The sequence below is a fragment of the Mobula birostris genome, chromosome 18, assembly GCF_030028105.1.
Source record: "Mobula birostris isolate sMobBir1 chromosome 18, sMobBir1.hap1, whole genome shotgun sequence".
Taxonomy (NCBI): domain Eukaryota; kingdom Metazoa; phylum Chordata; class Chondrichthyes; order Myliobatiformes; family Myliobatidae; genus Mobula; species Mobula birostris.
Window position 1 is genome coordinate 67,150,280 of NC_092387.1, and position 13,397 is coordinate 67,163,676.

Genomic DNA, 13,397 nt, shown 5'->3' on the forward strand with positions numbered 1-13,397 from the left:
ACTCTGACTTGACCAGGTTCCAACCTGCTGTTTCTTTTCTCTGCAGGCTTTGCTTCTGTCGCAAAACAAACTGAGAACTCTGGTCCCAAACTTCACCTTCAACCTTGGTTTCTCTGGCAAGTTCTACCACACAGGTAAAACTTTTGTATTCTCCCTTGTCACAATCATCAGTCCCTTTGTGTTAGCAGCCACTCCTGTACCCTCCACTCCTGTGCACTCCACAACTATACAAGAAGTCCAGGTACGACCTACAAATCAAGGGGAAAAAAATCAATTCTGAATGAGGTTAGAGACAAAATGGATTCTTGGCAGGGTTTTGCAGGCCATTACTTTCTACAAAGTAAAACCTAACATGAATGGCTGTTTTGATTTGCTCCCAGATGAACTCAGTGCCTTTTATACACTCTTTGTAAGGGAGAATAAAACTACCCCTGTGCAAATCCCTGTATTATCCGGTGATCCTGTGATCTCTGTCTTAGAGGCTGACATCAGAGCATTTTTCATATGGGTGAGCTTTCGCAAGGTATCAGGACCTGATGGTGTACCTGGTAGGGATCTGAAAACCTGTGTCAACTAACTGGTGGGAGTGTCCAAAGATATCTTCAGTCTCTCGCTGCTGTAGTCAGAGGTTCCACCTGCTGCATAAGGGTCTTCTGGTGCTCAATAAGAGCAGGGTGAGCTGCTTCGATGACTGTTGCCCAGTTGCACTCACATCTGCTTTGTGAGGTTGGTCATGGCGAGGATCAGCTCCTGCCTGAGCTAGAAGCTCTACCTGTTGCAATTTGCCCATCACTACGATAAGTCTTCAGCAGATTCAGCATCACTGGCTCTCGACTCGGCCTTGGGTCACCTGGACAATGGTAAAACCTAGAGGCTGCTGTTTATTGACTACAGTTCAGAGTTCAACACAATCATACCCTCAGTTCTAATCAACAAGCTCCAAAACCTGGGCATCAGTACCTTCCTGTGCAACTGCATCCTTGACTTCCTCACCAGGAGACCACAGTTTGTGCCGATCAGAAATAACATCTCCTCCTCGCTGATAGTCAGCACTGGCGCACCTCAAGGATGCATGCTCAGCCCACTGCTCTATGCTCTAGACACTCTGACTAGTCATAGGTACAAATGCCGTATATAAATTTGCTGATGAGAGGGTCCAGAGGAGGTTTACAAGATGGGTCTCAGGAATGAATGTATGAGCAGCATTTGATGGCTCTGGACCTGTAATCAATGGAATGTAGAAAAAAGAAAGGACAGTCTCATTAAAACCCAGTTAAATCAGCCATGATTGTTTCAGGCCAACACCCTTCAGAGCTGGAAGGGAAGGGGCGGGAAGCCAGAATAGGGTAGTGGGGAGAGGGGAAGGAGTACCGGCTGGTGGTGAGTCCTGAGGACAGTGGGGTGGAGAATGGATATAGATATATTTTATATAGATTTCTGTGAGGCATAGGGTGGAGGAGGAAGCAGAGCTATCACAAGTCAGCCATGGACATGGTGAGTCAGAGCTGGAGCAGTCTTCTGTTGCCAGGTTCTCCATTGGAAAAGTTAGCATAAGAACTGGATGGCGATGTGTCTCCATCAAAGGTGGTGGAAGGTGCTTGTTCACTTTGCTTGCTTGCAAGATACCCTTGGGCAAGGTGTAGCACCTGCTTAGCCCTCTGATCAAGGTCACGTGAAGCCGTGGGAGCAGGTGGTGGATGGTTGTATGAGCAGCTGGTGCACATCACGAGTCCTAGTTATGTGACCACCAATGCCAGGCAGACAATCTCTGAGGAGTATTGATAATGGCTAGGGGTCAACCATCTTGTAAGGACACTGCCTGAAAAAGGGCAATGGCAAACCACTTCTGTAGAAGAATTTGCCAAGAACAGTCATGGTCGTGGGAAGACCACAATTACCTATGTTGTATGACAGAATTACCTATGTCGTATGACACAACATATGATGAAAGAGCAAATCATATTCAAAGTTGAGTGGTGGGTGGTGCTGGTTGAAGGAGAGGCTGCAAGTCCTGATGAATGGTCTAGGCCCAAAATGTCGACTCTTCATAGGTGGTGCTTGACCTGCTGAATTCCCCCAGCATTTTGAGTGTGCTGTTCTGGATAGTACTGTCAACAAAAGAATCTGCAAGCTTTTAAGATTAGTAATTTCAACACAATGTTCTTGGATTCCTGTAAATAGATTATGATGGTGCTTTGCTTGAGTAATTGTCCCTGAATGATATTTAATGTTAAATGATGAAAATAGCAGAGGCTGGTGGTCAGCACTAAGCAGAAAGGTTGGGGACATGTGTTTAATGGAGGGACACATTTGGGAGGTGAGGGACATGAGGGGAGTGATTTAGAAAATTCAGGAGATTGTGGGAAAACAAGGAAGTGAGGCTAACAGCTGGCAAAAATACTTCTGTCTTCAAGTGGCTTTTTTTCAGCAATTAAAATTGTAATCCAAAGCAGCTGGTTTTGATAATCATAGGCATGTCATTTTTCCAGGGTGTGACAAGTTTGGAAGAAAAGCTGGATGTTTTTGTCTTGTGGCCTGTTACTAATGAGGGAATTATTTCAAAATCAGAATGAATTGGATAGAAAGAGTGACACTAATCTCCGTGTCACTACATTCTGAGTTGGGATGTTATGTTAAAGTTGCATTAGACATTGGTGAGGCTTAATTTGGAGTATTCTGTGCAATGTCACTATCTTTTTATCCAACTCACTCTGATTCACCTACAGGAAAGTTATCAATAAGTTTGAACAAGTACAGAGAAAACTTAAAAGGATGCTGCTCGGACTTGAGGACCTGAGTTATAGGGAAAGGATGAATAGGTTAGAGGTTTTTTTCTTCCCTGGAGCTTTGGCAAATGAGGGAGATTTCATAGAAGTATAGAAAATTATGAGGGGTACAGATAGAGTAAATGCAAGCAGGCATTTTCCACTGAGGTTGGGTGAGACTACAACCAAAGGTCGTGTTAAGGGTGAAAGGTGAAATTTTTAAGAGAACATGAGGGGGATCTTCTTCACTCAGGGTGGTGTGAATGTGGAATGAGCTGTCAGCAAAAGTGGTGGATGTGGGTTTGATTTCAACATTTAAGAGAAATTTGGATAAGTACATAGATGGGAGGGCTCTGGTCCAGGTACAGATTGGCAGGATTAATACTTCAGTACAGATTAGAAGGGCCTGTTTCTGTGCTGTAGTGCTGACTTCATGACTCTCTTTCGTTACTGTGCTAAGATCTGCCCATCTTGGTCTTGAGTGTACTTGTCCGTTCAGTATTATTAAGGATAAAATCGGCTATGATAAACCTAGGTTGCAATGATTCTTTTACTCATTCCATTCACAAATGGTAGAGCTATTATCCTTGGACACAGGACCTGTAGGTTTAATGGGGTCAAGTTAAAGTGACAACAGTTAGCTTATAAAGGATACTTAGAAAACGTTTTTTCAAAAAGGTAAGTATGAGGAAATCTGCAGATGCTGGAAATTTCAAGCAACACACATGAAAATTGCTGGTGAACGCAGCAGGCCAGGCAGCATCTCTAGGAAGAGGTACAGTCGACGTTTCGGGCCGAGACCCTTCGTCAGGAATAACTGAAGGAAGAGTTAGTAAGAGATTTGAGAGGGGGAGGGGGAGATCCAAAATGATAGGAGAAGACAGGAGGGGGAGGGATGGAGCCAAGAGCTGGACAGGTGATTGGCAAAAGGGATACGAGAGGATCATGGGACAGGAGGTCCGGGGAGAAAGACAAGGTGGGGGGGAACCCAGAGGATGGGCAAGGGGTATTACAATTTTTTGAGGAAATTACCAGTAGGCTAGACAAGGGAGATGCAGTGGATGTTGTATATTTGGATTTTCAGAAGGCCTTTGACAAGGTGCCACACATGAGGCTGCTTAACAAGATAAGAGCCCATGGAATTACAGGAAAGTTACATATGTGGATAGAGCGTTGGCTGATTGGCAGGAAACAGAGAGTGGGAATAAAGGGATCCTATTCTGGTTGGCTGCCGGTTACCAGTGGTGTTCCACAGGGATCAGTGTTGGGGCCGCTTCTTTTTACATTGTACGTCAACGATTTGGAGTATGGAATAGACGGCTTTGTGGCTAAGTTTGCTGACGATATGAAGATAGGTGGAGGGGCCGGTAGTGCTGAGGAAACGGAGAGTCTGCAGAGAGACTTGGCTAGATTGGAAAAATGGGCAGAGAAGTGGCAAATTAAATACAATGTTGGGAAGTGTATGGTTATGCACTTTGGCAGAAAAAATAAACGGGCGGACTATTATTTAAATGGAGAAAGAATTCAAAGTTCTGAGATGCAACAGGACTTGGGAGTCCTCGTACAGGATTCCCTTAAAGTTAACCTCCAGGTTGAGTCGGTAGTGAAGAAGGCGAATGCAATGTTGGCATTCATTTCTAGAGGACTAGAGTATAGGAGTAGGGATGTGATGTTGAGGCTCTATAAGGCGCTGGTGAGACCTCACTTGGAGTACTGTGGGCAGTTTTGGGCTCCTTATTTAAGAAAGGATGTGCTGACGTTGGAGAGGGTACAGAGAAGATTCACTAGAATGATTCCGGGAATGAGAGGGTTAACATATGAGGAACGTTTGTCTGCTCTTGGACTGTATTCCTTGGAGTTTAGAAGAATGAGGGGAGACCTCATAGAAACATTTCGAATGTTAAAAGGCATGGACAGAGTGGACGTGGCAAAGTTGTTTCCCATGATGGGGGAGTCTAGTACAAGAGGGCATGACTTCAGGATTGAAGGGCGCCCATTCAGAACAGAAATGTGAAAAAATTTTTTTAGTCAGAGGGTGGTGAATCTATGGAATTTGTTGCCACGGGCGGCAGTGGAGGCCAAGTCATTGGATGTCTTTAAGGCAGAGATTGATAGGTATCTGAGTAGCCAGGGCATCAAAGGTTATGGTGAGAAGGCAGGGCAGTGGGACTAAATAAGATAAAATGGATCAGCTCATGATAAAATGGTGGAGCAGACTCGATGGGCCGAATGGCCTACTTCTGCTCCTTTGTCTTATGGTCTTATGGGTATAGTCAGAGGGACAGAGGGAGAAAAAGGAGAGAGAGAGAAAAATATAATAAAAAAGATAAATAACGGTTGGGGTACGAGGGGGAGGTGGGGCATTAAGGAAAGTTTGAGAAGTCAGTGTTCATGCCATCAGGTTGGAGGCTACCCAGACAGAATATAAGGTGTTGTTCCTCCAACCTGAGTGTGTCTTCATCTTTACAGTAGAGGAGGCCGTGGATAGACATGTCAGAATGGGAACGGGATGTGGAATTAAAATGTGTGGCCACTGGGAGATCCTGCTTTCTCTGGTGGACAGAGCGTAGGTGTTCAGCGAAACGGTCTCTCAGCCTGCATCTGCTCTCGCCAATATTCATTCGTCCCCCCCATCCCTTCCCACCGATCTCCCTCCTGGCACTTATCCTTGTAAATGGAACAAGTGCTACACGTGCCCTTACACTTCCTCCCTCACCACCATTCAGGGCCCCAGACAGTCCTTCCAGGTGAGGCGACACTTCACCTGTGAGTCGGCTGGGGTGATGTACTGCGTCCGGTGCTCCCGATATGGCCTTCTATGTATTGGCGAGACCAGACGCAGACTGGGAGACCGCTTTGCTGAACACCTACGCTCTGTCCGCCAGAGAAAGCAGGATCTCCCAGTGGCCACACATTTTAATTCCATGTCCCATTCCCATTCTGATATGTCTATCCACGGCCTCCTCTACTGTCAAGATGAAGCCACACTGAGGTTGGAGGAACAACACCTTATATTCCGTCTGGGTAGCCTCCAACCTGATGGCATGAACATTGACTTCTCTAACTTCTGCTAATGCCCCACCTCCCCCTCGTACCCCATCCGTTATTTATTTTTATACACACGTTCTTTCTCTCACTCTCCTTTTTCTCCCTCTGTCCCTGTCACTATACCCCTTGCCCATCCTCTGGGCTTCCCCCCCTCCTTTTCTTTCTCCCTGGGCCTCCTGTCTCATGATCCTCTCATATCCCTTTTGCCAATCACCTGTCCAGCTCTTGGCTCCATCTCTCCCCCTCCTGTCTTCTCCTATCATTTCGGATCTCCCCCTCCCCCTCCCACTTTCAAATCTCTTACTAGCTCTTCTTTCGGTTAGTCCTGATGAAGGGTCTCAGCCCAAAACGTCGACTGTACCTCTTCCTAGAGATGCTGCCTGGCCTGCTGCATTCACTTAAAAAAGGTAAAAATGGAATACAAAAGTAAGCCAGCCAATAATATTAGAGAGAATACCAAAAGTTTCTTCAGATACATAAAGAGTAAAAGAGAGGCAGAGTGGATATTGGACTACTGGAAAATGATGCTGGAGAGGCAGTAATGGAGGACAAGGAAATGCTAGATGAACTGAATAAGTATTTTGCATCAGTCTTAACTGATAAACACGAGCAGTATGATGGAATTTTCAAGTGTCAGTGTCGTGAGGTGTGCGAAGCTGGCATAACTAGAGAGAAGGTTTTTGGGAAACTGAAAGGTCTGAAGGTAGATAAGTCGACTGGACCAGATGGTGTACACGTCAGAGTTCTGAAAGAGGTGGCTGAAGGGATCGTGGAGGCATTAGTAATGATCTTTCAAAAATCACTAGATTTTGGAAGACTGGAAAATTGCAAGTGTCACTCCACTCTTCAAGAAGGGAGAGAGGCTGAAGAAAGGAAGCTGCAGGTCAGTTAGTCTGACCTCAGTGGTTGGGAGGATGTCAGAGTTGATTATAAAGGATGAGGTCTCAGGGTACTTGGAGGCACATAATGAAATAGGCCATAGTCAGCATAGTTTCCTCAAGAGAAAATTTTGCCTGACAAATATATTGGAATTCTTTGAAGAAATAACAAACAGGATAGACAAAGGAGAATAGGTTGATGTTGTGTGCTTGGATTTTCAGGAGGCCGTTGAGAAGGTGCTACACGTGAGGCTGCTTAACAATCTATGTGCCCATGGTATTACAGGAAAGATTCTAGCATGGTTAAAGCAGTGGCTGATTGGCAGGAGACAAAGAGTGGGAATAAAGGGAGCCTTTTCTGGCTGGTTGCCAGTGACTAGTGGTATTCCACAGGGGTCTGTGTTGGGATCAATTCTTTTTATGTTATATGTCAATGATTTGGATGATGGAATTGATGGCTTTGTTGCAAAGTTTGCAAATGATGTAAAGGTAAGTGGAGGGGCAGGTAGTTTAGAGGAACTAGAGAGGCTACAGAAGGACTTGGACAAATTAGGAGAATGGGTAAAGAAATGGCAGCTGTAATACAGTGTTTGGAAGTGTCATGCATATTGGTAGAAGAAATTAAAGAGTTGACTACTTTCTAAATGGAGAGAAAATGCAAAAAAAAACTGAGGTGCTAAAGGACTTGGGATTCCTTGTGCAGGACACCCTGAAGGTTAATTTGCAGGTTGAGTCTGTGGTGAGGAAGGCAAATGCAATGTTGGCATTCATTTCAAGAGGACAAGATTATAAAAGCAAAGATGTAATGTTGAAACATTATAAAGCACTGGTGAGGCCACACGTGGAGTATTGTGAGCAGGTTTGGCCCCTTAGAAAGGATGTGCTGAAACTAGAGTGGGTTTGAAGGAGATTCACGAAATGATTCCAGGATTGAATGGCTTATCATATGAAGAGGGCTAGAATTCAGAAGAATGAGGGGGTGTCCTTATTGAAACCTATAGAATGGAGAAATGCCTTGATAGAGTGGATGTGGAGAGGATGTTTCCTATAGTGAAAGACTTGTCCTCGGATACAGGGGTCTTCTTTTAGAAACATAGAAAACCTACAGCACAATACAGGCCCTTCGGCCCACAGAGTCGTGCCAAACATGTCCCTACCTTAGAAATTACTAGGCTTACCCATAGCCCTCTATTTTACTACGCTCCATGTACCTATCCAAAAGTCTCTTAAAAGACCCTATCACATCCACCTCCACCGCTGTTGCTGGCAGCCCATTCCACACACTCACCACTCTCTGTGTGTTTTAAAAAAAAAACTTACCCCTGACATCTTCTCTGTACCTACTCCCCAGCATCTTAAACCTGTGTCCTCTTGTGGCAACCATTTCAGCCCTGGGGAAAAAGCCTCTTGACTATCCACACGATCAATGCCTCTCATCATCTTATACACCTCTATCAGGTCATCTCTCATCCTCTGTTGCTCCAAGGAGAAAAGACCAGGTTCACTCAACCTATTCTCATAAGGCATGCGCCCCAATCCAGGCAACATCCTTATAAATCTCCTCTGCACCCTTTCTAAGGTTTCCACATACTTCCTATAGTGAGACGACCAGAACTGAGCACAGTACTCCAAGTATGGTCTGAGATGAGGAATTTCAGAATGCTGGAGGAACTCAGCAGGTCAGGCAGCATCTGAAGTGCCTCAGCCTGAAATATTGACTGTTTGTTCCCTTCTATTGAAGCTGCCTGACCAGCTGAGTTCCTCTGTAAATTACACTTCATATTGATTGCAATGCAGTTATTCACAGTGGCGTGGATTTATTTAGATTCCAGATGTCTTGGGTGTGGGGTTCAGTTGTCTGTTCCATTGGAAGGATTGGTCATCTTGTAGTGCAAACAATTTCCATGATGTGTCAATCAAGGATTATAGCAAGGAGAATTCTTGATGGGTCATATTGAGTGGGATGTTTAAAGGGGGTCCAGGGCATAGAATTTACAGCACAAATATACTCTTGAGTATTTCAGAAACTGCTGACCTCTTGGGATTTTCATGCATAACCATCTCTATAGCATTTACAGAGAAGGTGCAAAAACCAAAAAAAAAAATCCAACTGAATATGCCCAAGTTTTCAATTATATTCTGTGTTTGTTTTTGCTCTTTTTTTGCCTTTTGCACAATTTGTCTTTTTTGTGCATGGAGGGGTTTTAATGTTTTTCTTTGAACGGGTTTGTTTGTTTTCATTGTTTCATGGCTGTCTGGGGAAGACAAATCTCAGGGTTGTATTCTGCATGCGTAGGTACGTTGATATAAATGTACTTGGAATCTTTGAATCACTGAGCTGTAGTTCTGTGGGTGAAACTGCCTTGTTAATGAGAGAGGTCAGAGGAGAAAGGCCAGATTGAATCAAAGTGGAAGGTGCTACCCCAGCCGAGTGCCTACCTCTTTTCCGAGGCTGTGTTCGTGCCCGGCTGACCTTGGGGGGAGAGAGAGCACACAGTCGCGATGGGCACATGGGGGATTCCCAGGAGCAGTGAACCCCCAGGATATCGACTGTTTTATAGAGAGTAGTACCCATATTTTAATTTGAGTATACTTACTGTCTTGTAAATATTGACTCTCTGTACCTTGTGTATGTGTACTGTAAATAAACCTTTATAGGTTTTGTAAAAAAAATAACTGACAGAAAGGTGACAGTAACTCAAATAACCACACGTTCCAACAGTAACGCATCTCTGAACACACAACGTGTCGACCCTTGAAGTGGATAGAAGAGCCTAAACATATACTCAGTGGCGACTTTATTATGTACAAGAGATCCCTGATGAAGTGGGCACTGAGTGTTTTCCACAGCAATCAAATGGCACAGAGTTAGTGAGTCATACCAAATACTGCATTTCCCTCATTTATCCAAAACATTGTTTGCCTTCATTTTCTGCCTGCCTTTAGCAACATGATCACTGTCGTCTGTGAGAGTGATGCATCTGACATAAAGACCGACTGGTTATACAAATAGTCCCAGTGTTACACAGTAGGGATGCAGGTTCTTTGGCCTCCAGTGCATGTTCGCATGAACATTGATTTCTTTAACTTACAGAAATTTCTCCATAGCCGCATGCACACCCCCTCCCCGCCCCCAATCTGGAGGAACTCAGCAGGCCAGGCAGCACCTGTGGAGTGAAATAACAAATCAGTGTTTTGGGCCGAGACCCTTCATCAGGACTGGAATGGCCTTCCAGTAACTGAAAGTGACCTCCCTCTCTCCTGTTGATGTTTCACACAGAGGCCCTTCATCAGGACTGGAAAGGAAGGGTGCAGAAGCCAGAATAAGGAGGTGGCGAGGGAGGACAAGTAGTACAAGCTAGCAGGTGATGGGTGGGACCGGGTGAGGGGGAAGGTAGTTGGGTGGGTGAGGAGGGATGAAGTGAGAAGCTGGAAGGTGATGGGTGGAAGAGGTAAAGGGCTGAAGAAGAATCTGAGAGGAGAGTGGACCATGGGAAAGAGTGGAAGGGGGGGTGCCAGAGGGAGGTGCTGGGCAGGTGAAGAGAAGGGGTTATAAGGGGGGCAAGATGGGGGAATGGAAAAGAGAGGGAGGGAGGAGAAATTACTGGAAGTTAGAGAAATCAATATTTTTGCAGTCAGTTTGGAGGCTACTCCAGACAAAATATGAAGTGTAGCACTGCCAACCTGAGAGTGGCTTCATTTAAAGATGTCCTCAGGGAGGCGAGTACCCATGATGGAGCTGACTGAGTTTACAAATCTCTGCAGCTTTTCCCGATCCTGTGCAGTGGCCAGTCCCTACCAGATGATGATGCAAACAGAATTCTCTCAACTTGACTTGAATGTTCAATCGATTTTGCAGGCAATGGGATCTGGGTACTTGTGTCCTTTTAAAACTGAAAATGCAAAGAATCAAAGTACATTTATTATCAAAGTACGTTTGCAATATACAGCCTTGGGAGTCATCTATCCACAGCAATGAAACACAGAAAACAGTGGAACCCGCTCAAAGAAAAATATAAACTCCCAACATGCAAACAGCATCAAAAAGATGAGCAGATAATATGGAGTGCAAAAGTCAAACAGCATGTCATTGAAGCAGTCCAGGAACATTCAGTTCAGCTCGGTTCATTTCAATTCAACACAACGTCGTTCCAAGACTGCCGGCCATAAAGCCAGTCTGCCTCGGTCAAGAGCACACAAAGTAGCAATAAAGGGGAGCGACTGGAAACGAGCTTAATGTGAACTACAGAGTTCAATCCACAAACCGCATCGATTAAACCTAAAGTTTAAAGAGTTTTGAGGAGGCATATGACACAGATCACAGGTTGTCGGTGTCTCATCCCCGATACTTATTTCCTTAAATGTAAACAGACCAAAACCTAGAAGCAACTGCAAATGGCTGGAACTTAGTTTCAGACCTCCCATTGAAATTTGTCACTGATATTCAAAGAACAGGAATTCTGCAGATGCTGGAAATTCAAGCAACACACGTCAAAGTTGCTGGTGAACGCAGCAGGCCGGGCAGCATCTCTAGGAAGAGGTGCAGTCGACGTTTCAGGCCAAGACCCTTCATCAGGACTAACTGAAGGAAGAGATATTCAAAGACTAATTTTTAACTGTAGTTTCTGCTGGAGATTGCATTTTATATATTCCAACTCTATATGAAATGTGATCCTTCTGTTCATCACAGTAGCATTTATTGAATCAGGCTAAGAGAGAAATTCCAGATATTTGGAACCCCATGTTATTAAAATAAGATGTAATTTCTGTGAATATAATTCAGTGATCTTGGAAAAGAGCTGTGATCATTGTAAAGTCTGCTTGGCATATTTCAGTAACTTCCTCTGCGTTGGTATGAGTGCATCTGGATTAGTTCAGGACTTAACTGGGAACCGAAGAGAGGTTTTTTTCAACTAAGAAATTATTGATAATTTGATTACCAGATGTTCTTGCTGCAGAGCATTAAGAAACAGAATGTGGATGTTACCTTCCAGCACAGAGCCGATGGTTCTTCAATGTAACACACAAAATGTTGGAGGAACTCGGAGGTCAGGAAGCATCCATGGAGAGGAATAAACATTCGACATTTCTGGCTGAGGAACTTCATCAGGACAGCCTGAAGGGTCTTGGTCGGAAATGTTGACTCTTTATTCTTCTCCGTAGATGCTGCCTGACTTGGTCAGTTCCTCCAGCATTTTGCATGTGTTACTCTGAATTTTCAGCATCTCTTGTGCTTAATGGTTCCTCAATACTGTTGGACACATTTGGCTATGGACTGTGTTGTCACCTCTGGCCTGTGCACCTGTGGAAAGTTGACAGTTCTCTTGCATATATTTAAGGAGAGTTTACCTAGGCAATAGCTATGCCATATGCTATTCAAAGACAGAGACTACAACTTTTATTCTTGAATATGGACTTCCATTCACTGCATCGGAAACATTTCCCAAGTTGATCATAAAGTCATAGAACTCTGTAGCACATCTAGTCCATGTTGAACTATTACTCTGCCTTATCCCATTGACCTGCACATTGACCAAATTCCTTTTGAATGTTGACATCTAACCTGCATCTACCACTTCTGCTAGCACCTCAAAACCTAGAGTACTGTAAAAATTCTTAGGCACATGTATATAGCTAGGGTAGCCAAGATTTTTGCAGGTACTGTAGTTATTTTGTGTATTACATTGCACTTTACTGCTACCACAAACAAATTGATGTCATATGTGAGTGATGATAAACCTGATTCTGATATCTGTCTCTATTGTGGACTGAGAATGAGAAGGGGGCAGGGAGAGGGGAATCATGTTATGAAAAGAGGGAGGGAGAGGGAGCACCAGAGCTACATTCTGTAATGATCAATAAACCAGTAGTTTGGATTCAAATGACCTTGCCTGGTGTCTCGTGTCTGGGTGTGTCTATACCTGTGCCACCTCTGCCCTTGGCACTCCTCTGCCAACTGTCCCTCATCCCTCACAGCACTCCACCCTTGCCATTCCCAAGATCCTTTGCTCCCTTGATAGATAGAGATACATGAACACACCAGAAAAGAGCCAATAACAACATAAAGAATTCCACTTGTCCTGCTCCTGGACTGTTCCTCCCACTCCGATCAGGGAGGAGGCATGTAGCATCCACAGCAAGACCACCAGACACTTTCTCCAAGCAGTAAGGCTGGTCAACATGTCCCACCATTAACTCCATACGATCAAACTATGTATATGAGCTATCTTGTGTATATATATTTATTGTGAGATTATTATTATAATTGTATTTCTTGTTTTTTGCACTACATTAGTGCTGGAGTAACAATATTTTGTTTTCCTTACACGTGTACTGGAAATGGTTATGTTTTGTATTTCCAAAAGCTAATCGAAAGAAAAGCTCGGGAACCAAAGATAAACATGTCTACTTCGTTTTACTTTATTGAGGCGTGTACATGTGATGTGGTGGTGTAATAACGTATACCATTCACATACTTTTTACATATAACAATAATGAATTATGTAAGCAAACAAGGATGGCTTAAACAATATATTTACAATATTACTCAGATATTACTGAAATATTAAATACACAACAGAAATGACGTGAAACTATCTTGAATTAGTTTGAAAGGAAAATTAGAGCAGGGAGGTGAAAAGGCGCCCAAAACCCCCAAGCTAGGAAGGCATGACGTGAATAATTGCTGAAAGCTAAAAGGTGCCTC

At 44.0% G+C, this 13,397-nt stretch overlaps 1 protein-coding gene across 1 annotated transcript in view; it reads left to right on the forward strand.

The window, feature by feature from the left end:
* Positions 1-13,397, forward strand: part of LOC140212191 (bifunctional heparan sulfate N-deacetylase/N-sulfotransferase 2-like) — a 566,492-nt gene that overhangs the window by 483,326 nt on the left and 69,769 nt on the right. The window contains exon 7 of the mRNA XM_072282865.1: positions 47-134. Within this exon, the coding sequence (XP_072138966.1) occupies positions 47-134 (88 nt within the window). The remainder of the gene's footprint in view (positions 1-46; positions 135-13,397) is intronic.